A 23,581-nucleotide genomic window follows, 5' to 3' on the forward strand; every position below is an offset into this window, starting at 1 on the left:
TAAAATATTCAGGGGGGACCCTCTAGACAGGGGACCCTCCAGATGTTTCCCCCATTGACTGATGTCAAAATACATGTGTACTGAGAACTATAAGATAAGTAGTCCCTTATCCTAAAAGTAAATCATAAATATTAAAAATCAACAAGTGAGCTAAATTAACACTAGAACAAATTCTATTATCAACATGTACTGTGCAAACAGGCCAACAAAAAATTTCTACAGCACAAACACAACCATCACATATCACCTACAAAATTAATTCTTTACAGCAGAATTAGAGTAAAAAGTAAAGACTGACTCTTCAGCAGAAATAACAATTGAAATGTAATTATTTTTTAAATGAAGGATTTTCTTTACTTACACAGAGCATGAAGCCATAGTATCACAATTAAAATTACACTCAATAGTTATAACAATTAAGGGATTATTTACAGGTTTATATTTTAAAAAGAAACTTTAGAACATGATGCACTTCTGAACAGTGTTTTCAATTCCTCTAACCCTTCAAAAATTCTGACAACCATAAAACTACAGTAATAAGTAATAAAAAGGTAAAAAGAAACAAATTGCTGTCCAGATATTTTGAAGTCACTGGAATAAAATTTTCAATGGTAAGCTGAATACGAAAATATGTGATATTCTTTTAATCCCGGCAAACATCACAAGAATTTCAATACATTTTGTCATGGCATATACATAAAAGTCAAACCCCATTTATAGAACACCATCAATACAAAACTACTTTCCCCTTAATTTCATGCACTATAACTTTGAGTTATTAGAAAGAGATGGAAAACAATTTCCAGTACCTTGGACTAGATCACACGTTTCATAAAGCAACCATGTAGCAGCACTGGGAAATGAAAATCAATAACACCCGAAGGAATATACTATGAACAAAAACTACTCCACATCTATAAAAGTACAGTAAAGTAACAATACTTTCAAAAAAAAAATTCTTTGGCTTTGTTCCCATTGAAGTAATCACATTCTACCCTATCAGTCCACTTCAACACTGATATCATTTACATGGAAATTGTTGCCTCTCATAATTAACACACTCACAGTAGCAAAGAAAACATGTATCATATCCTGACACCAACTTATTTTGGCTGCTGAACATTATTCAATTTTAAAATGTTTGGAAGACCAAGTAAAAATGGCAATTGATATTCTTTGGAATAGCTTAGCAGTGACATAAAATGGGACGTTCACAATCTTATTGGCCACCATGAGTGTGCTGATGAAAAGTTATAATAAATAACCGTAGAATAATAATAAATACAAATATATCAAGTTGCTGTGATGACAGTATTCCTCAGTGAAGAGGAGCCTTGACAATGTGGTTAGGAGCAATGTAGTGATAGCCCGCCATAGGTATACCTGCAGTCTCCATTGATATCCTGTAAATAAAAGAAAGAGAAAGAAAATGTAATTTTTGAGCTCAAGCGTCCATATGTTTTCACAGTTATCATTAGGTGGGAAAGGATTTGTGGATTACACTTTAAGTGCACCTTGGCATTACCTCTAATGAAGAACACTGGGGAAAATTGGAGAGAGGCTCAGGATTTGAAGAAGGAATAGGAGATGGACAAGTCACCACATGAGTCGAGTTGCCAAGACACAGGAAAACAACACAGGAATTAAAAAGGTAAAAGCAACATGGGTGAAACCAAACATCAATGGTCAAAGCTAAATGGATGAAATGATGAAAAAATTTACAGTAAGACAAAATTCAAAGTGTTTTTCCATAGCCTGTTTAAAATGAAGGTGTGGTGCAGCGAATCAGATAGTGATGAAAGTTGCACATAGTTTTTTTTTTTTAATCTGTTCAATCTGATATATGTATTCTGTGCTGAGGGGAAAATGTAAAGCAAACAGCATATAAAACAAGTACAGATTAGGTGAAGTGCACACATCCTTAAACACAAGTGCAAACCATGCATTACATGCATTGTAGGATTTCCTCATTCCCTTTTCTGACATTAGTCTCTGTAAACATTCCTAGGTTTGACCACAAACATTTTATTATTGATTTAATGAATTTCACACACCAACAGTCTATTAAAAATATTGACTAAAGAAAGAAATTTCCCATTCAATGCAATCAATCACTTACCGCACTTGCTTCATCTTTAAATGGAACACTGATACCAGCATAATACACATGATCATCTAAACCGAGTTAGACGACAAAACAAGTAGAATCCGAAATCAATGCGTTAAGACGCAGCATGAGGACAAATGTGGAAGGTTCAGAAAGAATATTTCTTGAATAAGAATCTACATAACTACAACACCTATAAGTTCTGGGGCCATGGACTCTTTGTAACTACAAGGGAAACACAAATAAGCGAAAGAAATTGGCACATTGAGTTTTCTGGCAGTTTTTATTAGCCACTCATAAAGTATGCAAGCACATGCAACATACGAACATAATCTTCGGCTAAACCGGACAACTGTTTAAAGATATGTGAATATGTGATTGTATACACAATTGGTCAAATGTGAATCAAGAATTAACAAATATGTTGACTAATGATAAATTTTAATAACATAGAAAGAAAAAAATACAATAATTAAGTGAGCCTGCTTTGAATGTTGCAAGGCTCACAGTCTAGCAAAAGTCTACATTATGGGCAAGGTCATTCCACCCACAACTACAAAAACAGATTGAAGATCAATCCCTAGAAAAGTCAGTTGTACTGAAATAACCCAGATTCTTGGCAAATGTTTCATCCCATTTAAATTGAAAGATTGGAAACAATGCTTACTTCAAAACAATCAGTTAATACAAAAATACTGCGATGTATTCATCACTTCCCCAAATCAACAAACATATACACAATTACATTTCAGTAATTTCAACTTCAGAAAGCCCACTTACTTTTCATAACATAAACATAGAAAAGTTTTGTTGATATGTCCAAATCAACACATTGCACAAAACCATCTCCAAAATAAAAATTTCGTGAAAGAAAAATGCCATGTAGAAAGAGAAAATACTATGCAAATGAAAAAAATCCAGCCACAATAAGAAAATGGCCTTAAAAAGGTACAAGGAATATTTTCTTTGGGGAGAGGTAAGTGTGAAACTTAAGAGATAGGAACAAAAAATGAAACACATAGAAAAAAATGGTAGTGCTCAGCACAGCTCAAAAAATTTAGAAACTTCTAGCGTAATAAATTTATAAATGGATATGTCCCTTATTCAAGAATGATTTGTCCTGTAGTTTTGCTTGCAAAAGAGTTATGAAAAGTCAAACAAAGCAATAAAGAGAGCACACACATTAACAAAAATCTGCCAGGCTGTGGATCACAGTAAACAAGAGAAATTGATTTATGCTTACATGACAACAATAAAGTTCCTGATAGGTTGATCAGATCAAGAAAAAGAACATAAAGTGAGTGGAATATCAGATCAGGTATAGCTAGTGCAACGATGAGTGAAGAAAATCACAATACTCCTGGTAAAATGAACAGTTAAGATATTAAATGAACTAAGTTGCAATTTTGGAAACCTTAGCACCTCACCCAACATCAATTTACGAAAGAACTTCATGCCATACTTTGTTAGATGTGTGAAGCTTGAACATCGAAAGTCAAAAGTTGCTCCTCAATAATTTGAAAAAGACAAAAAAAATCACAGCTAGGATCTAGACGATCATATCTGACAATTATTATGATGCCACTTAATTTAAGATCTACTGGTTCCAAGGGATAATGTGTATATATGTAGTGGTAGCTTTAATAAAGAGTACAGAGCTTTGGGCACTAGTTATCTAAATTTCACTCTTGACTTATCAATTTATGATAAGCTTAATAGAAAATAAAAAAAGAAGCCTAAGAAATTACATTAATTTCTACTTACAGAGGCATAGCCCTAGACTGACCTGCAAAATGAATTGCTTCCTTATGACATTAAACTGGCATCAATTCTAAGTTTGTGTGCTCACAGTGGTCTTTGATAATGACTCCATTCTCTTATAATTCCAGTTTGTACCAAAAAGGTCATAAAAAGTGAATGCCTTGATAGGCAATAAACAATACATAGGTAAAAATAAGACACACAGCAAATCACAGACACATTCTCATTAGAATGTACTTTTAACTCAAGCTTCTCTGACAGCAGGTTTAAAGATATGAGCCAAAACAAATGTATTTGAAAATAAATACCTACTTGTAAAGCAGAGAATTTACAATCCAATACTAGCATTATGACTGTCAGAAAAACAAAATTGTTGCAAGAGAATAAAACAAACAACGAAAAACCTCACTAAGGGTATTTCTTGTTGTATATATTGGGTCTGACAGGTTTGATAACCTTTATCACTGTTATTGCTAACTTTCTTTCTTCAGATAGAATATGTAATCAAAAAGAGACAAATCATACAAAACTAGGTCCTTGAATTCAGGTATCAGTCCCACACACCCAATGAGAGGGTACAACACTGGGACATTTCCTTATACAGCAACAAGTGCTTCACACAGTGCCTGAAAACACTCACAAACCTCAACTTACATCATACAGCTGAACTTAATATGGAGCAAATTTACTACGCTCACTTCTGCCTTTGTTTTCACTTCCTGTACCACCTGGAGAGCGCATGCGTGGTTGGTAGGTCTTGTTATGTTGTCGGTGAACACCAGTAGTCTGCACTGGAGAGGACCCACTGAGCCCACCAAGGAGTTCACTCAGGCCTCCAAGAGCACTGAGACTAGACAGGGCGTTGAGAGCCCCAGGTTTGGCCAGCAGCTGTGCCAGGGGAATTGCAGAGGCGAGGGGAGAGTTGGAGTTGGCAGGGCCACTGGAGTTGGAGCCAGGGTTGTTGTTCCCAGGGGTGGAGGAGTTTTGGGCCTCAAGGTTTGCTTTCTGCAGCTCCACACTGAAGGAACACACACAAAAAGAAAAAAAAAGAATGGCAGTGGGTTTTTTGGAACAGGATAAACACAAAATAAGAGGTGAAAAAAGTGGAGCTAGGATGGAAAACAGGGCACTAATAGCCAAACCAGGAAAAAGAGATCAACAAATTAGACTTTATGGAGGAATACCATTTATGGCACAGATTATCTAAATAAAAGATTCCCACAATAAGCCAGGAATAGTAGGAAATGATTGTCATGGAAACTTGCCTTGACTTTGCTTCACAAAATGGAGAGAAACTTATCCAAATTTAATGATGCTGAACTCTCATTTGACAGAAACTAATTCTTTCATAGATTGGCTATTAGCACAGCTGGCATTTATCACTCCATGAGGCATAAGGCATGTAAAATTTGATAAAGTTATTGAAGTAAAAGAAAATTTTACTGTTTGTTCCGACTATGCAGAGAACATTACCAAGCAAGATTTTTTTAGAGCTTAAGATTAAATGGTAATAGGTTTCCCTCACATTTAAACTCTTTAAGCCATATTTTAAACAGAGCTATAAGTAATATGCCTTGATGGAGAAGAAACACTTTCAAAATAAACGAAATCATAAAACAGAGAGATAATGGATTAGGATAAGGAGATGGAGATACTGGAAAATCTGGGGAATAGGTGCATCTGGAACAAGAGGATTGAAACATAGAATAATAGGATACTGCGTCAAAGAGGATGTGGAGCCGGGACCAGGATGCCCACTGCACAAGGAGCCGATCACCACCATACCATTTTCCCTCAAATCAGCAATATTGCTTTAGAAACATCAAAGAAATCATTTTTACATTTTACATGTAATCAAAACTTCTATTCTTAGATACTGTTTTGAATTTTTTATAATAAGGCAGTAGGAGGGAAAGAGGCAGGTGGTGAAAGGTCAGGAATGGAGAAACAGGACCTGGAAACATAGCTTGCTGATGCACTGCTGCTCTCATTCAGCCAGGTCCTCTTCTTTTGTGGGACTTTCAACTTCTTTCTTCTTCCTCCTGATTCAATATGTGTACCAACTCATGCATCAATTATAAGGGATTTGTGATTAAGATCTAGACTGTGCACAATAATACGGTTTGTTGCCTTCAATGTGAACATCACATCTCAGGCAACCTAATGTTCCTCACAAATTTTAAAAAAAAAAGAAAAAAAAAGGCACAATTGATACATGAGCTGGCAGTAAATTACAAAACACAACTTACTGCAATCAAAATTCAATGTTTAAACACATAGGAAAAAGATCATAGAGCCAATACTTTAGCAAATAAAGAACTAATTAAGTCTCAAAGCCACCAAGTGCATCTTATTAAAGCTTGCAAGAGTCTAAAAAGAGACTCACTCATGCTCTTTTTCTTTAAAAAAAAATGGTTTTTCTTTTAGAGAAATTCCATTGAGATAAGTTATCAGGTATGATCAGGTATGAATGGAATCGTCCACGGATTTATTTAGCTAGCACATTAATAAAGTGAAAAGGGAAAATGAAAAGATTTTGGCCACTTGGACAATACCAGCTTTCGAAGTTAACAAAGATATGGATAGAAAGGATTTACAAGCTTTCAATTCCGAGAGGCTAAGAATTTTGCTAAATTAGTCCTAGTTCAGTAATAAAGTGCAGCTAGACTTCAGCTGTACATTAGCTAAATAAAATTATAAGAATCTAATTTTAGAACATTATTCCAATAACATGCTGTGATTGCAGCTAGAGTGTGAAGATAAGTTTACAAATAATGCATTGTGTGGAATGGCAATTAAAATGACTAGAGAAAATATCACAGGCAAAAAAAAAATAGAGAGAATAAAGTACAGTAAGTTACATACATAATGACTATCCCTTTAAAGGCATGTTTTACATAATTTTGCCAATATTTTGCATCAAATTGGCTAGAATCTTTTATTTGAGGAAATAGAAAAAAAAATTGATGTAGTTGAATATTTAAAACTCACTCGCTACAACAAATGTTTCTTTTTGTTATTACAACAATCTTGCATAGGTAAGTCATTAGTTCCAAGAACCAGAAAATGTATTCATGCTTTTAGAGAGAAATTTGGATTGAGTATGATTTAAAAAAGGCCTGAGTAAGATTGAAAACAGCTCATAAAATAATAATAATAAAAATAAGGAGTACAAATAAAACCTGAAGTAAAAACTTAACCAAAAACTTTGAAAACCTTAATGAAAAACAACAAAATAACAGCAAAATAAATAGCAACATTTTTTAAAAGCAAAAACAAGAAAGAAAAGAAAGAAAACAGGTCGTAAATTCACATGATTAGGAGCCATGGACAACTGAAGCAAGCACACATGCTCCAAAGCCAAAGTGGAGTCTGCAATGATGTCATCCATGCCTAAGGAGAGTTAAGTCAAATGCAGGAAAAAGAGAAAATGTCAAGTAAAGGAGGTTGAGTTCGCTCACACCACACCTGCTTGGAAGTACAGCAATGTACAAAATATGAACCTTTCTAGCAATTTTCCACCCTGTTCCAATCCTTGACGATACTATATGATATATAACAGTTTGGATTGGCTTAATCTTAGCTACTGGGAAAGAGAAAAAAAAGTGGGTCAATCCAATATTTCTGAAGACTTACCTCATATTTATGAGGTACTGGGCCAAAGCAACTGCATCAGGGTTTCCAGTAATGGTTATTGTTCTGTCTGTAGCACCTCCTTCTCGTTCTTCACAATTGCTGATACGGATCATAGCCCCACTAATTTGCCTTGAGAATTAAAAAAAGACAAAAAGACGGGTGGTGTTAAATTTGGTAACATGGAAAATCATCTTTACAAGGTCTAATATCCTTTCAAATTTACCTGATCTCAGCAATCTTTGTGCCACCTTTGCCTATAATGCAACCAATAAGTTCATTTGGAACAGTCATTTCATGCGTCTGTGTTCCAGTTTGTGGTGGTGCACCATTGCCTGCCTGAGCTGGCGGATTTGCTCCTCCCTGTTGTCGGGTTGGATGGTTTGAGCGAAGCTGACTGCCAGCCAATGCAGCCAGTGCCGCTAAAATTAGAGAGAAGAAAGAAACACTTGTAAATCTGTCCAATAAATAACAATAAGGGGAAAATTAGAGAGGATTTAGCAAGGTATTTAAACCTCACCAGCAGGATTGATACCTCCAGGTGCTGCCGGGTTGAGTCCTCCAAGTCCAAGAGCAGCTAATCCGGCCAATGGGCTGCTACCCATCTTCCCCATCTGTAAACAAGAAAAAGAATCTTCTGTGCAAAATTGCTTTTTTCCAACACTACCCAGCCACTATGGTTCTTTCATTTTTCCCTACATGCAGCATAATAATGTCAAAAAATGTTTCAACATCTGTTTGGTTTTATTGCATGTAATATAGTTTTAAATTGAAACGCTATAATGGGTAAGAAAGTGCTTTTATACTTCTGTAAGAGCTATAACTAGTACAACTAGTTCTATAGAATACAGAAAAAAATAACTAATCCCCCAAATTTAATGCAGCATTGAGGGTTATATTGACCTATTAAGCCAATTTGTATATTTCATTTTGTTCCAAAATACTGCTCTTGAAAGTTACAGTAATTGTGATTTGAGTACAGTAACTGACATATACATGCATCGCATGACTACAAAGAACATATGTCGTCCCAAGAGATCACACTTATCATCCTCCAAAATCCTACATCAAATATGTAAGATAGACAAAAATACAAACCAATTGCAGCTTCTGGCAGCACTGAACAATATTTCACCATGACCAAGATACATGACCATGCAAAACTTAAATGGTCGTTGGAAGTTTACATTGATAGGTACAGACGCTGACCACATCATCAGACCTTTCATTCAGTGTAAGTTCTCAAGAAGGTGCATTTGGTTTGGTTATTTCAGAAATAAAGAGATGGAAAAATTCTAAGTGTCCACATAGCAGCACAGCCTCAAAAACTAAGTATAAACTGATATTTTAAGACCCAAAATGCATCTGGCGATATCTACTAGCAACAAATTACAGGGATAAAGGACAATAAATAGCATCCATACCCACATATATCAAAAAACGTACAAACCAATGCATAGGGGAACGTATAAAACAGGAAACTGCAAGATGCCACATGTAGGTTTTCAGAACTACAAAATAATAAGGTATCCCCAAACATGCACGCAATATTTCAAACAGCCACCATGAGTTATAGTAGTTCATAATCACTTGACTGATTTTTTAAAAATCAGAAGCACCCATTTGTGCAACTTACCACAAACCCTTTCTCAGGGTAAAGCAAAACAAGGATCATGGCTTGGTATCTTCAGATAAGAGAGAGAGAGAGAGAGAGAGGATTGCACTGTGATAATGTTGACATTTGACTGACAAGGTAACTCCATAAGTATTATATTATAACATAACTAGCTACACTAGATAAATATGAATAGCAATATAGAGAGCTAGTTGAAATTTTTCAGTATGAATGTCAAGTCAATTGTCAAACTCATACCACTGATCTTAGGACTAGGATAAAGAGGTAACATTGCAAAAGTCCACAAGAGCATACTATTAGTTTAGACAAAGGTAATACAAAACAATTATGAAAGAAGGTAAAAAACGGGCAAAAGTGCTACGAAAAGAGTGGACTATCACAAGGTTCCAATAAAGAGCTTATAACTAAAAATAGCCCGGCTGGCCTCATTTGGAACTCTTTTGCCCTCCACCCCCCCATCAAAGGGAAATTACCATTATCATGCTTTCAAAATTGTAATTCAAAAACAGGATAAAAATGATTGTGTGGGTAGCATGTTACACATTACGTATAAACTTCAAGCAGCTGAGCATATACTCAAATACTACCCCCACGTCCTTTTAAAGAGGGCATTGCTCACTGCTAGAACACAACACTTAATGACACATGTTGTCTTTTTTGTCACAAATGTCAAAAATGTGACGATGTTATGAAATTATTTTTCTTCCAGTCAAGAAATATTTCTAAAGGGTTCCAAAATAGGAAACAGGATTTTGGCATAAGGGCAAGGCAGATTGGTCGGACAGGGGGCGGGGCAGGGCAGGGCGGGGCAGGGCAGGGTGGGGGGGCAGGGCAGGGTGGGGCAGGGTGGGGCTGTGAATGGTGTAGGTCTGTATAATGTGGAGAGGCGTGATGGATTGGATATGGAAGACTTGAAAATGGCACTTAGGGATGACAGCAGAGGCATATGGTCTAAGGAAAAATGATCAGCTTTGGAAAGGTTGGCAGGAGGGTGCTGTTAGGTAGGCAGGAAGAGTCCATGGTGAAGGTCAGCTCATCTGGCATAGAAAGAGCCGACAACAGGACCAGGAGAGCACTTCCAGGGTGAATGGGCACCAAGCCATGAGAATACATATTAAAAACTGTGATTTGTTCTGTCCCAGATTATTGTTGATAAAAAGCTCAACACAGAAGTTAAAACCTCATCGGAAATTATGCATGAAATTTTGCTAGTAACCTGTGGCTTTAGTTTCCAGATAGAGAATCAATCGAAAGAAAACTGAAAAAAGAGATAATCAATTTCAAATAGGAAAATAAGTAAATGAGCATATAAAACTTGATAACAATGCACACAAAAAACTCAACGTGAGATTGCAGAAAGCATGCTCTACAAAGAAAGTGTAATATTGAAATAGTTCAGTTCTTCATTTTAAGTTTCCATTGTTCTTTTTGTCTTTTTGTAAAATTAGAGTTTCATTGTTTGAGAATACGCACAAATAAATCTAAACAGGAGCTGAAATAAAAATGGCTCCGTAATCAATGTCAAACATGTGCAGAAGCACGAGACAGAACAAGAGAGTTAAAGATGCTTCTAAGTAACAACAATGTCCATAAGCCAAGGACAAAGACTTGACTTAGCTCAACAAGACGCTGTAAACATAGATCTTTAGAAGCAGCTATAATTTTAGGCCACAACTTTATTACATGATGTTTTCAAAAAAAGTAAGTTATAACTTCCAATCCCTCCAAATATATGGTATTAGTAAGTGATTATTGTTAGTATTGTGAAGATAACTAATTGCTAAAAGTGCTGAGTTGAGAATACATTTCTCAGTTCACATTCTGACCACTGGGCAAAAAATAGGTGTAGCAGATTTAATTTTACTCTACAACTCTTAAAAACAACTTCAACCTGCCATCCAGCTTGCTACAAGCTTGCTAATTGTACTCTCCTTTACACCCTTGTTTTCTAAAAAAACTCAACAAGGAGGATTTCCATGAACACAGGAATGTGACATTCCTCCCGTTCGAAAGGTTTAACCAAGAGTTGTTCTTTTCTTTGATTTCATTATCAAAAATATAATTTTGTAATATAAAAACATGAACCAGCACTGTGGGGCAGTTATGCAAGCAATTTTTAGCATGAAACCAAGGTTCACAAAATAAATAGAAATGCAGCATTCTGGGCTTGAAGATGACTTAGAAGTGCACAGCTTTTTTGTGTTTTTTTTTCCCAGTTTCCTTTGATTCAGCTATAATTTTAATTGCTTTTCACAAATATCTCATGAGCCCAATGCATGCACACATGACTACATACTTCCCAGATTTAAAACATTGTATGGCAGGCAAAGATTTCAGTAATTGTAAGGATCCCACAGAAGGTAAGTTAAGATAATGGTACAAAGGTCTGCATGTTTGTTTAAGTCTTAACACCAAATGCAAGATCTATCACATCTACAAAAGCAGACAGGAAAATGTTTCAGCATTCTGGGAATCTACAACATTTCCCACAGCAAAAATTACCATGAGGCAGTCAAAACAGAGCATATGGGATCTTAGACAGTCCCCATTATTGACAAATGAAAAATATGACACGAACGTGGCACTGCCAGTTCACCGTCAGCATGGAAAAATAACTTTAAAAACAATATCTCACTCCATTGGCTATATGTGCCAACATTATTTAAAGACTGGAACTCACGGCAATTTGTGCCGGGGACAATAAAGTCATAAAGGGGTAGGATAGGGAGAGGAGAGGGGGGACAGAACAACTATTACTCCAAAGTGCACTGCAGAGGTCATACGGGGTGGGGGGAGGCGGTCGGGGGGGGTGTGGCCATAGGGGTGTCGTCACTTACGTCACACGCTGCTGCTAGATGGGCGGGTGGAAGGGCGGCGGCCAAGTGTCCGTTCTTCAGTAGAGGGTCCATCAGCCCTGAGTGGGGGTGGGGGAGCAATTGGGGGGGCATGGGGGCGGGGGCGAAGAGACCCAAAGGAGGCGCGGCCGGGTGTTGGTACAAGGTGCTGCTGCTACTTACGTCGCCGTGTGTGGGGACCGCATAGTTACCCTGGATGGTATAGGCCTGTCCACCGGCCAGGATGACCGGCCCGGCCACTTGCGGCTTGGGGCGGTAGGGGATCGTGGCGCCTTTCGGAGGGGACTGCAGGGGAAAAAATGGCAATAGTGAAAATGCAAATCAATTAGATGAAAAAGATCATTGTGAACGGTCAACACGTCTTGAGGAGGAAAAAAAAAAGAAATGTATTTCATCGGTTTAAAACAGTATGTCTGGGGCGTGGTGTGGGACTGAAAGGACGCACCTCTAACATCACCATGCATATGTGGTAGATGCACTGGGTGACGGCGTCCCCGGTGCCGGTGATGGTCACGGCCCGCTCCGTGGAGTTGGGCAGCATGTCGGAGGCCACCTGGATGGAGGCGCCCGTCACCTCGCGGATCTCCTTGATCTTGGAGCCGCCCTTGCCGATGAGGGAGCCGCACTGGGAGGCGGGCACGATGAGCCGCAGGGTGATGGGGGCCCGGGGGGTGGCGGGGGCGCCGCCGTTGGGGCTCTGCATCTCGTGGAACTGAAAGCAGGGCATTGGACTTAGACATATACTCGCGAAATGTTTTCAAGATTTTTAAAAATGATTGATCATTGAGAGATCTCTGAATTTTAATCCTAGAGAGTTTTTCAATTTTTCTGGAGACATTTCCCTTTTGCTTTTTTGGAAAAGTTAGGGATTTTTCCAGATAAATTTCGGATTTTAAAATCTAGGCAGGTTACAAAGGCGGCGAAACAAAATTGACGATTTATCCTCTTTCAACGTTGTTTATTTGACATGACATTTCGGCCTTGCAAGCCTGCTGCAGGGGTCAGCAGGTCACAGCGCACGCGGACTCACCTCCTCCATCTTCTTACTGATGAGGGTGAAGGCTTTGAAGATAGCTTTGGTGGCTCCGGTGACGGTCACGATGCGCTCGGGGCATGATCCGTCCGAGATGTTGATCTTGGCGCCAGACTGAGAGAGACAGGACCGACAAAAATTAAATAAACTCGGGCACGGACAATACACGTCACCATCGTCGACGACTGCACGAGACTCACCTCTTCTCTGAATCTTTTCACAATCTCCCCCTTTTTGCCAATGATGCTGCCAACTTCCTGCAACAGAGAAACAACGACACAAACACGTTAGTGACGGAGACACTAGTTAGTTAAGCTCTCTCGGGAGTTTAGTATAGAAGGGGGAGGGGCGCAGCCCAAATACGCCTGGGAAGTGCCGGAAATGTCGGTACGCACTCAAAAAAAAATAAATGATAATTGTTCCAACGACTGCCTTGTTTTTGTAGCCGGGTTGTTGGTCCAATAACACTTTGTGACAGCTGTTGGTTGTGCCACCAACGCAAAAATTTTCAAGATTTTTAATTATTTTTTAAAAAATGATTCCTGAAAAGTGTTTCCCCCCAACTTTTTATTACAATATCTAGAGAAGTTTTCAATTATTCGGAAACAAATTTCGTTTTCTTTAAGTCTCTACTTGCGAGCACCCTCTGTGCACTCTGTGACCCACCCAGGTGGTGTGTCGCCTGGCTGCGCGCCGACCCAACTCTCACCAGACCCGGGAGGGCACCTCCTCCTGCTCAGCTCACGGTCCTGCGGGTCCTAGCCGTGCTGCTGCTCCCGCTGCGAGCTTTCCCATAGCGTCACAGGCGCAGGCGGGGCGGAAGGTCTTCCCTTTCTGTCCAGGTGCGACCATTCCCGGGTGGTGCGCCACCCCGTCCTCCCTCTCCAACCCCCCCGGCCACCCGCGGTCACCTGATCCAACTCACTTGCTCTCCCTGTCGCTCTCCCGGCGGCGGCGCCCTGCTAGCTTCCGCTCCCGCTCTACTTCCGCTTTTACTCTCCCCTGCTGTGTCGCACTGCTTGAGAGTAAGACCCGATTCAAAAGCGGCGTCGCGCGGGCCGGCGGGAAGGGAAAAAAGGGGGGGGGGGTGCTGAGGCCGACTGGGGGGAAAAGGGGGGGGGAGTAATTAAAGACGCGGGTAAAAGCGGATCCAGCCAAGAGGGAAGGAGGGCACCGCGAGAGCGAAAGAGACAGACAGACAGGCAGCCAGGGGCGGGAGGGGGGAAGGGGGTGCGTAGCGCGCCGTGCCGTGCCCAGCAGGCCCAGCAGCAGTCGCGGCAGCAGCGGCCCCAACAATGTCGCGCCACGCGGGGCGGGGCGGGGCCGGCGGGGCACGGGACAGGGGTGCACAAACTATATTTAGTCCCTTGCGCGTTGCGCACCAAGACTGGTCCTCGGCAGGGCAGGGCAGGGCAGACCCGGCCGGCGGCAATCACACCGCCACAGAGTGCGCGGGGCGGGGCGGGCGCTGCCCTCTGCCCTACCTCCACCTCGCGAGACAGAGCAGAGCTAGCCAGCCACCCTCTAAAGTGCACTACAACCGCATGTCGATCTCAGCAGCAATGCGGCTGCCGCGCCGGGACGCCGAATCAAAGAGGAAAAAAAGAAAAGTGTGTCTACATACTGGCCCATGCACAGCTAAAGTGCGCATCGCTGTTCATGACGCGTATAACACGTATAAAACACACCCAGAGTGCGCCTGCCGTTCCCTTCTTGGCGCTTGGCGGCCACACTAGACAATAGAGGGTACCAGTAGTAATTAAACAATTGATTATTATTAGTTGTTATTAATTATTATTATTGAAGATTAATTATTATTAATAATGTACCAGAACAGACGGCACCATTACCTGCGCCCCCCCCCCCCGCACCCAGAGAGAACCTGATCGCGAAAACACACACTGGTGCGATCGCACCCGCCCGCAGTATATGTGGTACACACAGTGCGCTGGCCACGTCGCGGAGAGGGAGGGGAGAAGAGAGCAGACATCACGACAATATAAACGCGACGCGCGCTAACACAGCTGGTCAGAAATAAAATCGAAAAAAAGGGTAAATCATCCACCCACATAAAAGAGATTCTCCCGAACGCACCGCTGAAAACAATGAGCACGGAGAGCGAGTCGTATGATGGACGGTCCGGGACGGTGGGGGTTCAGGCCAGGTCGAGTTGCTTTTAACACGGTGCTTATGACGTCACGCGCCCACTTGCGCGCATCTTTCTTTTTCATTTTTCGCCTTCCATTTTATTCCATTTTTTTTGCACGCCTGAGGATGTGTTGTTTTTGTGTTTTTTTTCTCTCATCCTGGCAGACAATAATAGCAGTGCAGCACAAGCAGAAGCAGCGGGAGCACGCGGACCGAGAAGGAGGAGGAGGAGGGGGAGGGAAGGAAGGGGACTTAGCGCGCCATCGCCAATCCCCACCGGGCCCGCGGGACAGAGTCGCATGCGCGGTCCGACCGGGCCGGGCCGGCCGGCGAGGCGGCGGCGGCGTTTCGGTTCCCACAAGACCGCCCTTGACTCGCGGCTGGTCGCGAGACGCTCCCGCCCCGCCCTGCCAACGCCGGCCAACGCGTCTAGGTAGGAGCCGAGGCAGACGGTTTGGCTGGCGTGGAGGTGGAGGGCCCTCAGCGCACCGGCCGGCCGGTCAGCCTGGCGTGAGCCTATGGCCCCGCGGGGGCCAACCGAGTCGGCCACTTACACACGACTTGGCTACTGACCGAGACACACATTCCGCAAGACAGGGGGGAAAAGAAGGAAAATCATGGGAAATAATAAAAGTAAAAAAAAATTATCCAAGGTGGTGATTAGAGAACACTTACGAAAGCTGAGGGTGAAATTACACCGTGCACTGCGACCCGGAGCGGATGAAAAACGCGCAGAGGATGGGAGGGAATATAGAGGAGGAGGTGCGGGAAAGAGGGGAAAAGAAGGGGGAGGGGGCGAAAATTAGAGGCAGCGCACGCGCCAGCAGAGGGAGACAAAAGAAGACAGGGCGAGTAAACGCGGTAGCAGTGTGAGCGGGTCGGGCCGGTGGCCAGCGCGCCGCACGCTCAAGAGTCGCGAGCCGCTACGCCGCGACGCGCGGCGCCAGCTGCTGCTGCCGAGTACGTAGCCGCGGGACCCGCTCGGCTGGCGGGGAAGGGCAGCAATAGCAGCAGTAGCAGCAGCAGGCTCGATGGGTATCGAGTAACCACGTCGACTCACATACACACAACCACAAGAGTGGAACGAACGGGGTGTCTTGTCATGCAGTGTGACGTCCCTCGTGTGTGCGTGTGTGTGTGTTGCGCAAGCCCCCCCCCCCGCCCCACCCTCGGGGTACACCTCGGCGGGGGGGCACATGGAGGCCCAACGGCGGTGAGGGTCCAGGCCGAAGGGGCAACACCGACGAGGCGGACCGGAGGATGTTTGTTCTTCATCAACTTCCAACTTCTTCTCTTTTCTCCTCCCTTCCCCCCGGCGAGCGTGCTGCCACCCCGCCCGCCCAGGAGGAGGAGGAGGAGGGGCGTTGTTCGCCGCCGTCGCCGCGCGCCGGGTCACTGGGACAGTTTATCTTTTCTTGAAAGAGAGTGCGGGCAAGGAAAATAAGAAAGAAAAAAAAAGTACAACGTGAGGAGGGAGGAAGAGAGTATAGCGCGGGGGCCCGCGGCCCAAGGCAGGAGGAGGGCCCAGGGGGAGTGTGGGGGGCGCGGCGGGCACACCGGCGAGGGGATCCACCACCACCGCGGGGCCTAACTGGCTCGGCCCGCCCGGCGCGGCCCAGCGTCACAACACCATTAGAAACTCATCTCAGCTCGGCGGGAAAATGGGACGGAACGGAACGGGCGGAAGGGACACGGCGAGACGTTGCAACGCGGTGACGCGCGCCCGGCTGGGGACACTCGGGCTGACAGGCAAGACTGAAACTTTATCTTAAAAAATATATTTTTTTAAAAAAACTGGATTATTTCTTTAAAATAAAATATGACACAAGAGGCCTATAGTCATCCCCAGGTAGACTTAACCACTGTGCGCGAGGACTGCCTGAAACAAAACAGGCGCGCGCGCGCGCGCAGCGTTCTCGTGGAAAACACGAACACACACCTGCTAGGCCAGAAGAGTCACACGTTGTCTCCCGTGTGCTTTCCATATCGGCCGAGGCGGCGCTCCCTGTAAGGCGATGAGCGCGCCGCCTCGGGCCGCAGCAGCAGCAGCGCGAGGAGCTCGGCGAGGAGCTCGTTGGGGAAGGCGGAGCGACCCACTCCCGCGCCGTCAGGATGGGACGCGACACATTCTGCCGCCCAGCCCAGCCCAGCCCGCGGGCAAGCCGCCGCCGCCGGGGCTATGGGGGGCAATTTTGGTCGATTATTATTCTCCGTTAAGGCGAAGGCTGCGAAAGCAGCGAGGGGATTCTACGGGCGTCACTATCCCAGAGCCGCCTACAGCCAGGTGTGTTTGGTAGAGAGGAGGACAACTTGGCCGACACACTGCGGTTTTGTCTGTTGTTTTTTGTTTGTTATTTGTGGTATTTTCTTTACAAACATAAGGATTTCTTCAGGAAAGTGTTTTTTTTTTGTTTTTTCTTTCTTTTTTACCCTTGATTTTAGAAGAACATTTACATCAGTAGGTTATATCTGATGTGTTCTGTAGTAAAGTGTTTGATGTATCATCTGCTGATAATGTCCAACAACAACAACAACAACAACAACAACAACAAACAGCAGACCGCGAATCAAACATGTGTCGACTCTTCTATTTTGTGTCGAGTAGATTATCGGGCTGCGCTGCAGTGAGGCAATTACCAGCTGAAACTGGACCGGCGCGGCGCGCGGCGCTCGCGGCTCTGGAGGGCGGGATCCTGTTCCAGTCTGTCCAGCGCAGGCAGGCCGGGCAGCAAGCAAAGCCTGTGTGCGAGAGAGTGAGCGCGTCGACCGCCGCCTGCCTGCCTGCCTGCCTGCCGGCGTTCACCTCCCATACTCGGCAGTGGCGGGCCGGTGTCGTCTGTGTCTGAGCCCCACTTGGTCGTCTAGAGCGCGCGCGCGCACACACACAGGCACATTTCTATCGTAATGCCTTCCAGGACATGGCGAGAGAGAGAGGAAGAGAACGAGAGAGCGAGACAGAAAGAGGTCTCCCTCGCACCTAGAGCATCGGCACGAGATATGTGGGGCAGGGCAGGACACACACACAGGAGTCGAAGCTAGCTAGAGCATAGCGCCATGGCGGCGGCAAGGAGCGAGAACGAGCCGCAAGTGAGCGACTGGGCAGTGCAAGGCAGGATGTCTCTGCGCATCGAGATGAGTCGCAATGAGAGACCGGGAGCAGCGCGACCCAGATCTGCGCCCCGCCCCGCCCCGCCGTCATCATGCACGGAGCCGTCACACAGCGGCCAAGAGAATCAATGGCAGAAAGAAGCGAGAGGCACCGCCATCATGACGGCCGCATGGCACCACGACGGGCGGCCCCGCGAAGGACGAATAGGCCGCGCGACACACGTCGTCGTAAAAAACAGAGAGAAAAAGGCCGACCGACGACGCGCGAAAGAAGCCTCGGGCGGGACAGAGAGAGAGAGAGAGAGCGAGATAAAAGCAAAGCAAATGCATGCAGAGCAGCGGCCGCGCCGGCCAGCCAGGGCGTCGTATTAGTTATTGTTGTCTGACTTTTAGTGCCCGAAGGTTGTAACGCAGTGATTTGCATAGGCGCCGTCGCCTCGGCCGCGGGGCCCTTTTCCAGCGCGGCTATGCTGCTGCCATGTGCTCTGCTGTGCGCGCGAGGCGAGCCGACTGGTCGGGCCTGGCGGGGCCGGCCGGGCACAGGAAGCGATCAGAGAGATGAGAACGGGGGCAGCTGATCAACGAGACGCGCCGAGACTAGACCGGGAGGGAATGCAGGCCGAGCGGTGCACGCGGGCCGCACGCCGCGCCAGACCAACGTGCCAATATATAAAGGTGTTCCACCGTCAGTCCCCTCAGCAGCACGGCGGATATGGCAGAAGTAAAACGTAAGCACAAAAAAATGGAACCAGCTGTCGAACGATATGCGATCTGTCGTGGCGGTATGAGTAGGGATTTTCATTTCCCAAAGAAGTATTTTTGAGAATTTTTTCAATATCTATTTTTTGAACTGTTAAAATTTTTCCTTACAGCTTCCACCCCCGCAGGGGTTTTAGTGAAATGCCCATTAGTGGCAAGTAAACAGTATCCTTAATTAAAACATAGTTACACTTTAATACAGTCGTGAAGTTTTCCCCGCGCAGTCCAAGCGCGCGGCGCGCGGTGCGGTGAAGGCACGCCAAGAAGACGGTCCAAAGGCAGCCGAGAGAGGCGTATGGCCATAGGAAGGCGGCCCAAAGGCATTTCAAAGGGGGGGGGGGGCTCGCGGGGAAGGCGAAGGCGGAGGCCACAGGCGGCCGGGCGGGGCCAGGCCGCGCGGGCAAACGGCGAGAGGCCCGAGACAAAACTATGATATACGGCGTGGCGGTGGCGCCCTAGACGGGGCGGGGCGGGCAGCTCGCTAGGGAGGATTTCGAGAGGAGGCAGCAGCAGGCCGTAGTGTAGGCGGGTGGGGCCCCTATTCCGTGTTTGGAGCCAGCCTGGAGTGCGACACTGTTGTGCACGCGTGGCAGCAGGGGCGCGCGAGAGGGGACGAAACACGCGGAGAGGGAGGGAGAGGACAGAGGGAGGGAGAGGGAGAGGGAGAGAGAGAGGGCGGGCCGGGGCAGTAGTCCCTTACCTCTCGCAGCGCATACCTTCACGGTGCCACTGAGCCACTGGGGGGCGCGCCCTCGCTCGCTCGCTCTCTCTTCCTCTCCCTCTCTCTCTCTCCACCAAGGGCGCACAAGGGCGCGAGCACGCAGTATAAAAGGAAAGGCTGCGGTGGGAGCAAGGGTCCCAAGGGAGAGAAGGAGAGAGAGAGAAAAACAGGGGGGGGGGGAGAGGTGGTGAAGGGGGGGCACCCCTCGCGAGGGTGACCAAGTAAGAATTAAAAGACCCGGCCGGGCGGCCAGAAACGCCAGGCAGCACGGTCGTGTGGAGGTCCAGGGGGGAAAGAGGGGGGGGGGACAAGTGTAGTGAGTGAGGTGTCAGGGGAGAGGGGTGGGGGGGAGGGGCGGGGAGGAGAGGGGACGGAGGGGGAGTCAAGTCGGACGCATAATTGCTGCCGTGACAATTCCGCGACTCAGCGAAGAGTAAGGAGGCTGGAGGTCCGAGGGGAGGGTGGACAAGGTGGAGGGGTGGGGGGATCAAGGCGGAAAGGGGGAATAGGAAAAAGGAGGAAATGCGAGTGGGAAAACTCGTAGGAAATGAGACAGATAAAAGAAAAGAAAAGGGGGAAAAGGGAGGGGGCGCGGAAAGAGAAAGTAAAGGAGTTGATTTCCAGCCAGTTCTATTTTTCTTCTTCGACAGCCGGAGTGGACTTTTCGACAGGAAGTAGCGACCGATGCGGTGCGACCCTCTTCCTTCTTCCCAACCCCCAAGCAGAACCTGATCGAGCAGGGCGAGGCTCAGCTCAGCTCAGCTCATCTCGGCTCAGAGCGGCAGCAGCGGCCCGGCCCGCGGGGGCCACCGTCAGCGGGCTGCCTACCTACCGGGCGGGGGGGGGGGGGCATAGCGGCCCATTCGTTCTATCCGAAATAATTCCCGTAGCAGTATGGAGCGTTCACGATGGGGGGAGAGGGGGGGGCGAGAGAAGGGAGAGAGAGAGGAGAGAGAGGCGAGAATGAAGAGGGGAAGGGGGGGGGGAGGCGCGACGCGACACGAATGGTACAACTAGGCTAGTTTAGGAAAAAGCGACAGACGGGCCCGGCGGAAGGGGGGCGTGGGGGGCAGGCTGCCCGCGCTCCGGGGGTACAGATAATGAAGCTCAAATTGCCTCATTGAGTTTGCCGCGGGCGCTGCGTCGTGGTGTCATAATGCGCTGTGAATCTATTTTAGAGAGAGAGGGAGGGGGGATAGGACAGAGGCAGACCCGGACAGACCAGAGAGAAGAAGGCACGACGCGCTATACACTTTGGATGGAGCGAAGAGCTTACTTGCTGACTCTAGAATCGTCCCAAAACTATACGTCCGTTTTTCTCAGAATCAAGGGAGCCAGGCGCCTGCGTAACTCGGGGTAGGCCTCCCCACAGTACACGTACACTGTTAAAAATTCTTGTATGGATACGACAAACTTTCTCACAACTTGTCCGTTCAAGAACAACATTATTTGTTTTCATTAAGAACGATTAAAATTTGCAACGAGAAATTAACCATCCCTACACAAACATCTTGTAATGTTAAGATGTCGTTTCAATACAAGAAAGTTTGTTTCCTGATGGACAATCTCGTAACAAAAAAGACTTGTCTCTGTATGAGTAGTTCTGTTTTGAAACAAGGAATGCCGTTTAAACGCGTTTTAATACAAAAGGCTCGTTTCCTGATTGACTTTTTTGCTTGAACATAAAATTTGATGCTTTATCGATAACATCTTGTTTATCTGGTACTACATGATGTATCATAAAATAAACAAATCTAAATACCTGAAATTCTAAGTAAAACAATAAACTTAAAAGTTTAACTAATATGATGGTGAACTAGAATCTCACTTCAACTAAAAATTATGGTGGTGCCGTTTGAAAACAAGAATAGTTGTTTGAAAACAAAATAGTTGTTTGAAAACAATTTATGTTGTTCCCACACAACTTTCTCGTTCTGTAACGACATTTTGTTTGATGACTAGGTCTTAATTTTTTTTCCGTATCCAAACGAGCTGTTTGTTTTGAAAATAGTTTATGTTGTTCCTGTACAACTTCCCTGTTCAGTTACGACATTTTGTTTGATGACTGGGTTGTAGTTATTTTGTCGTACCCAAATGAGTTGTTTGTTTTGAAACGATAAAGTATTGATGGCAGGCCTGTTTACCTACAATGCTGGTCATCAAAAAAATTAACAAGAAATTTGTCGTTTCCATACAACATTTTTTTTACAGTGTATGCACTGCAGGCAAGATGATTGCCTACCTATCAGGCGCTTATGCGAGCTCGTAGTAGATGGCCTTGGTTTGGGGTCGTAACGGCGAATGACAGACGCGTCCTTTCTGGATGATCTCTACAGGGGCGGGGCTAGCCGGGCGGGCAGAATCGCGGCGCGTTATACACACTACCACCACCATTACGAGCGCGTGATTCAATTTGCCATCCGCCAGTCCCCACCCATTGAGAAGGGTGGGCGGCGCCGTCACCATCACGGCTTTGGGACGCTCCCCCATGGCCTGACGCAGACCCCTCAGCTCAGAGCGAAGCTTGTCCGATCCCTTCGCTCTCTCCCTCTCTCCCTGTTAATTCGCTCTCCTCACTCTCGGCTCTAGCGGTCGGCCGAAAGGCGCAGCTCATAACACAATGGGGCGGAGCGGAAACGGCTTTCGACCCCCCCTCCCCCCCTCCGAATCAGAAACGCGCGAATACAGATCGGCCAACGCCGCCGCCGGGACCACAGCACAGCAGAGCTGGCCGACCCGAACATCATGAATGTGAATGGAGATGAATGTGAGCCGAACCGAAGGAAAATCGTGATACACGCGGAAATACAAGTTGGCCATGACCGCCCATGTGTCGGCACCGCCCCTCGCGCCGGTGGCGGAGGGGGCGGGCGGGGGTAGAGGACACCGGGCAGGGCACGGGTGGCGTCCCCTAGCTGGCGCAGGCGCTGCCAGCCGGGGGCGGCGCCGCGCCTCAAACACGCCTACTAACGAGATTTGCCGGGGTGGCGGAGGCCCGAGAGCAGGATGAAGCCGTAGGAGGCAAAGTCTCGCAGCGCGGCGTTGGCGGGGGAGGACGCCGGGGCCGGCGCGCAGCAGCAGGCAGGCAGGTGCTTGCCGTGCAGACCTCCAGCAGCAACGCCACGCCACGCCCTGCCCGACACGGCGACGCACTTGCACCCCCCTCAACGCCTCACCCTCTCCAAACATAGTTTCCAACTCGTTTCATTTTGACACGACTTGTTGTCGTCGAGCGTTCATTCTTTTTACTTTGCCGAGCAGTGCCCGTTGCTACCGACGAAGGAACGTTGTATACATATACCCTTTTGGACTTAATACGAGCTGGAAGTGAAGGTAAATGTCAGAGAGACGGAGCAGAAGCCCGCCTGAAAAACCACGAAAACTTTAAAACAAAGTTGCACAGACGCAGGGGGCGGCTGAAGACGAACCAGCCCCATCAGTCTCTTCCTCCCCGCACTTGATTCGTAAAGCAAACCCCTACCCCCCTTTTCCTGCCTCGGTGAGCCGAGCCAGGCCGGGCCAAGCCGAGGCCAGGCTGAGCGCTCTGGGACAACTTCTCCCACCATTTCCCTCCAAGGGCTGCTGCTGCGCCCCCTGCCAAGCCAACTTCAAAGGCTTCGTCAATTCTTTCGAATTTCGCGCCGCAGCCGCCGTTGCTGGCGCGCGCGCGCTCGCTCTCTCTCGGAGGCCGCTACTATGACTCGCCCTCCCTCACCCACTCCCCCCTCTGCTCCCCCAACAACGCCTTTGCCGCGCCACGCACCCCCAAATTGCCGCTACTCGCCGAGGAACTCCACTACTGTGCCCCCTCGCCCCCCCC

At 46.3% G+C, this 23,581-nt stretch overlaps 1 protein-coding gene across 15 annotated transcripts in view; it reads right to left on the reverse strand.

Moving 5' to 3' along the window:
• Nucleotides 1-21: 21 nt before the first annotated feature.
• The window catches only part of LOC113211936 (poly(rC)-binding protein 3), a 155,530-nt gene continuing 131,970 nt past the window's right edge, over nt 22-23,581 (reverse strand). For 11 of the 15 annotated variants that reach the window (XM_052266891.1, XM_052266893.1, XM_052266896.1 and 8 more), the window contains 8 exons: nt 13,226-13,282; nt 13,023-13,139; nt 12,438-12,704; nt 11,975-12,277; nt 8,022-8,115; nt 7,728-7,923; nt 7,505-7,633; nt 2,372-4,886 (listed from right to left, as the gene is read on the reverse strand). In XM_052266891.1, coding sequence (XP_052122851.1) covers nt 4,538-4,886; nt 7,505-7,633; nt 7,728-7,923; nt 8,022-8,115; nt 11,975-12,277; nt 12,438-12,704; nt 13,023-13,139; nt 13,226-13,282 — 1,512 coding nt within the window. In that variant the 3' untranslated portion in view covers nt 2,372-4,537. Of the gene's footprint in view, nt 1,404-2,371; nt 4,887-7,504; nt 7,634-7,727; nt 7,924-8,021; nt 8,116-11,974; nt 12,278-12,437; nt 12,705-13,022; nt 13,140-13,225; nt 13,283-23,581 lie in introns of those variants that run through there. The other 4 variants (XM_052266901.1, XM_052266888.1, XM_052266899.1 and 1 more) reach the window with 4 other exon arrangements.

The sequence above is a fragment of the Frankliniella occidentalis genome, unplaced genomic scaffold (genome assembly GCF_000697945.3).
Source record: "Frankliniella occidentalis isolate FOCC.00 unplaced genomic scaffold, Focc_3.1 Scaffold44, whole genome shotgun sequence".
NCBI classification, from domain to species: domain Eukaryota; kingdom Metazoa; phylum Arthropoda; class Insecta; order Thysanoptera; family Thripidae; genus Frankliniella; species Frankliniella occidentalis.